The 5,000-nt window shown below is 51.2% G+C and overlaps 1 protein-coding gene across 1 annotated transcript in view; it reads left to right on the top strand.

Moving 5' to 3' along the window:
• Positions 1-5,000, top strand: part of cux2b (cut-like homeobox 2b) — a 191,542-nt gene that overhangs the window by 173,597 nt on the left and 12,945 nt on the right. The window contains exons 15-17 of the mRNA XM_042708115.1: positions 2,292-2,340; positions 4,181-4,285; positions 4,694-4,885. Coding sequence (XP_042564049.1) covers positions 2,292-2,340; positions 4,181-4,285; positions 4,694-4,885 — 346 coding nt within the window. The remainder of the gene's footprint in view (positions 1-2,291; positions 2,341-4,180; positions 4,286-4,693; positions 4,886-5,000) is intronic.

The following is a 5,000-nucleotide window of genomic DNA, read 5'->3' as shown; positions in this document are numbered from 1 at the left end:
TGGGAACATGAACTAAAGCTATGTTGTGGCGTGTGGGAACTAAAGTCCGCTTGAACCAAAGCTATGGTGTGGTGGGAGTATTGCATTGACCCACCCATGTTGTCGTTAAGATCTTGCTCGTGATATAAGATTATCAAAATGATTTTGCCAAATTATTAAATTAGCTTTAGTTCATTGACAGACTGCTCATTGCTCATTGCCAGTTGCTTTGCTTGTTAATAGTTGCCCGTCAATTAAATAAGAGCCCATTGTCTTTCTCCCTATATCTCTTCACTACTCTCTCTCTACATCTCTCACCCTCTCTCTCTCTCTACCTTTTTTTCTCTTTCTCTCTCTCACTCTCTACATCTCTTTCTCTATCTCTCTCTCTACATCTCTCTCTCTCTCCCTCTCTCTCTACATCTCTCTCTCTCTCTCTACATCTCTTTCACTTCCTCTCTCTTTGTCTCCTTTGCCTTTCTCCTGCACTCTTGCCTTCCTCCATATAACTCTCTCTCTCTCTCTCTCTCTCTCTCTCTCTGTCTCTCGTCTCTGTCTGAATGGGTTCAGAGACCTTGACTAGGGTGTTAATGTGAGTTCTGACTTTGGCTCCTCACAGCAGCAAAGAGCAATCAGTCTGTCTAATGACTCAGCCAGAGTCAGGCACACAGCCCCCCCTACTGGGCCCATGGTACTATTCTGGTACTGGTTGGCACATTAGTATGGGACCACATTCTGGGCCCATGGGACTGCTAGTACTGGTTGGCCCATTGGTACCTCAGCATGTCCTGGGCCCATGGGACTGCTGGTACTGGTACTGTCTGTGGACTCCCCTCCTGGTGGCTTCATATTGGCCCCATAAAGTGAGGCCCTGACCCTTGACCCCTGACCCCTGGTTATTATCTCCCTCATTGTCATATCCGTCATCTTTATTAGCTGCTGCATTATCCATCCTGGACTTGAGCATTACCAACAGACTCCCAGACTCCTCCACACCAAGTGTCCTGGATTATTTCTGATGATGTCGAAGACACATGTGATGTGTGGTGTGGTGCGGTGCTGTACGGTGATCTGCGGTGCTGTGCGGTGCTTTACTGTGTGGTCTGGTGCCGTGCCGTAACGCGCCATGCCGTGCTGTGTGGTGCGATGTTGTGTTGTGTGGTGCGGTGCTTCTTTGTTTGGGTTGGCGGCGCTGCTCTGCCCGGAGCCCATAACCCGCTCATGGATTTTCTCTCCCGGGCCTAATCCATGCTGCCATTGAACTGAAAGTTTTCAGATACGGCGGCTCTCCGTTCCCTCTGATTTGAAGCCTTTTCCGTTTGACTCGGCTTCATCCCCCCCAGCCGACCCTGCTCTCATGCTCAATAGTGGGGCTCGTCTGTGCTGAAGTGTGTGTGAGTGTGTGTGAGTGTGTGTGAGTGTGTGTTCACTCAGGCATTTGGCAGCCGTCCTGATTCAACCTGTCCATTGATGACACGGAGGACGGGACATCCTGCTCTCATGTAGGATGGAGACTAGCGAACACGAGCAGGAACACTCTCAGCATGCAGTGCCACAGTGTGTGTGTGTGTGTGTGTGTGTGTGTGTGTGTGTGTGTGTGTGTCAGAGAGTGACAGTGAGAGAGAGAGAAATAGAAAATTGCTCTGTGATGAGTGCATTGCGTAATTTATAGAACATCTTAGTTTGGAGGCACTTGAGAGACGGAGCTGTTTAATCAATCCCCCCCCCCCCCAGACACACACTTTACTCCCTCCATTATCCCCCCCCCCCCCTGAAAGCTCCGCTCTCTGAAGAGCCACGAGAGGCCGGTAAACTTCAAACACCCCGCACGAGTACGCACGCCAACACACGCCGCACGAGCCGCTATTCAAATGAGATTTCCTCACGAGAGTGAGGTGAGGTGTGCTGCGCTGCAGAATAAAGAAAGAGGGAAATAAAAACATGTAGACACACACACACACACACACACACACAAACACACACTCCCCTGTGGCTCAGCTCGGAGAGTGCCACTGCCAGCGGGACTGCTTTGGTGCCCAGGGAAAGAAGCTGGGTGGTGGCACTCGTGAATGTTGGCTTACACAAACCCGATGTCTGTGTGTGTGTGTGTGTGTGCCGGTGCCGGTGGAAATGTGGGTGGGCGTGAATGTTGGGTTACATACAAACTTCGAAGACTGATTACTAAGTACTGAAAGTATGCGTTTGTTTGGGTGGGAGGGAGGCTGTTGAGAACTATATGTGAGGATGTGGTGTGTGTTAGTGTGTGTGTGGTGTGTGTTAGAGACTCTAAACTCTGTGATGTTTGTTCTCAGGGAGGAGGAAGTAGGCCTGCTGGTCTCAAACCTGGAAAAAGCCAACCAGGTGAGTTTGTGTGTGTGTCTGTGTGTGTGTCTGTGTGTGTTTACATCTTTATTTCTGTACGTGTCTGTATGTACATCTGTGAATGTGTGTGTGTGTGGCAGAGGGTGTGTGTGACAGAGGGGGGTGCTCTGTCTCTGATTGAGCTCTTCCCTCGTTAAGATAATCATCCCTGTAATCAAGCCTGTGCTTTAATTAGCCCCCCCCCCCCCCCGTCCCGTCCCGTCCCGTCCCGTCCTGCCCCCAACCCCCCCTCAGCAACGGTGTGATTAGGCGCCGTGCCGCGTGCTCCTCCTGCCCAGGGTGCATTGCAGCGGACGCGGAGACTGATTCAGGCGGGCGGGGTGTGTGACATGCCGTGACATGATGAGTGGAACACGTCACGACGGAGAGGAGAGGAGAGGAGAAGAGAGGAGAGGAGAGGCAAGGAGAGGAGAGGAGAGGAGAGGAGAGGAGAGGAGAGAGGAGAGGAGAAGAGAGGAGTGGGGGAGAGGAGAGGAGAAGATAGGAAAGAGAAGAGGAGTGGAGAGGAGAGGGGGAGAGGAGAGGAGAGGAGAGGAAAGGAGAGGAGAAGAGAGGAGAGGAGAGGGGGAGAGGAGAGGAGAGGAGAGGAGAAGAGAGGAGAGGAGAGGAGAGGGGAGAGAGGAGAGGAGAGGGGGAGAGGAGAGGAGAGGAGAGGAGAAGAGGAGAGGAGAGGAGAGGAGAGGAGAAGAGAGGAGAGGAGAGGAGAGGGGGAGAGGAGAGGAGGGAAGAGAAGAGGGGAGAGGAGAGGAGTGGGGGAACATGGGGAAGTGTTGCGGCTGTTTGCCACCTCATCGGCCTGATTGCTTCCTCTGCAGTGATTTTCTCTCTCTTCTGTCTCTCCACTCGTTCGTTCTCTCGCTCACTCGTTCGTTGGTTGGTTTGCCGGCAGCCCTTAGATAAATGCTCTGAAAATGAATCATTAATTAGGAGCCCGAGTGTGACAGAGCAGGTAAACAGTTTGGGGAAGAAAAGTGCAGGGAGTAAACAGTCATCTCAGCAGAATCAGGAGAAGACAAGCAACACACACTCTCTCTCTCTCTCTCTCTGTCTCTCTCTCTCTCCATCTCTCTCTCTCTGTCTCTCTCTCTCTCCATCTCTCTCTCTCTCTCTCCATCTTTCTCCCTGTCTCTCTCCCTCTCTCCATCTCTCCCTATCCCTCTCTCTCCATCTCTCTCTCCATCTCTCTCTCACTCTCACTCCACTCTCTTCTTTTTTTCTCTGCTTCTTCCCCCTTGCTGTTTTCCAACACCTGTAATCTCGCATAACAGTGATTGATGAGCTCTCAGAAGCTTGGCTTTAAGAAGTGGTTAGAAGTGTGTGTGTGTGTGTGTGTGTGTGTGTGTGTGTACACGCACACCTGTTTTCTCGTCTGAGTGTGCAGACTATGTCGTTGTGTTGTTGTGTCACACATACAAATCCATAGACACACACACACACACACACACACACACACACACACATGTACACACACACACACACACACACACACACACACACACACACACACACACACACACACACACACACACACACACACTGTCTGCTTTCTCATTTGAGACTCTGTAAGATTTGGAGTGTTTGACAGCTCAGATTTTATAGCTGTGTATAAATCTTAAGTCTTTGCTTAAGTCTTTGCTTTTGCTTGTGTGTGTGTCCGTGTTTGTGTGTGTGTGTGTGTGTGTGTGTGTGTGTGTGTCCGTGTTTGTGTGTGTGTGTGTGTGTGTGTGTCATTGTTTGTGTGTGTGTGTGTGTGTGTGTTTGTGTACGTGTGTGTGTGTGTGTGTGTGTGTGTGTGTGACACATCTCCTCTACTCCACAGAGAGCAGAGCTGGCTCAGAGGGAGGTGGAGCGGTTAAAGGAGCAGCTGGCCAACACTCAGAGCTCCCAGACCTCGAGCTGCCCAACACAGGATGCCAAGGGAAAGGTACAACACACACACACACACACACACACACACACACACACACACACACACACACACACACACACACACACACACTCCATTTCATCATAGTGTAGAGGGTCCTCTGTGAAGTAGTGGGGCTGGTGCTGTGTGTGTGTCTAAGAGAGAGGGAGTGTGTGTGTGTGTGTGTCCATCTCTGTGGGCTGTGTGAAGCAGCAGGTCTCTCTCTGGATCAGTGCAGCCCAGCTCACCTCATTAGTGTCCTCCAAGCCTTCCTGATTACACAGCTCTGCACACTGGGTTTGATGTGGAGATTTAAAAGAGCGCGACGCGACTCTCCTCTCTTCTTCTCTTCTCCACTCCGTCGTCACTCCTCCCTTTCATTCCCTCCCTCTCATCCTTTCTTCTCTCTCTCTCTCGTTCTCCCAGGAGAGGGAGGAGACGGACGAGTGTTCCGCGTCCCAGCTGGAGGTGGCCCTCTTCACGAAGGACAGAGAGATCCTCAGACTGCTGGAGAACGTGCAGAGGCTTCAGTTCACTCTGCAGGAAGTCCAGGACGCCTCGGCCAATCAGATCGCAGAGCTGGAGCGCCAGCTGGCCTATAAGACAGAAGCTATAGAGGTGAGCACACATACACGCATGCAGAAACACAGAGAGAGAGAGAGAGAGAGAGAGAGAGAGAGAGCGTGTTATACCTTACCAATGAAATAATGTATTTAATCCTGTAGTGTTCCTC

The sequence above is a fragment of the Clupea harengus genome, chromosome 7 (genome assembly GCF_900700415.2).
Source record: "Clupea harengus chromosome 7, Ch_v2.0.2, whole genome shotgun sequence".
NCBI classification, from domain to species: Eukaryota; Metazoa; Chordata; class Actinopteri; order Clupeiformes; family Clupeidae; genus Clupea; species Clupea harengus.
This window is presented reverse-complemented; position numbering and strand designations above follow the sequence as displayed.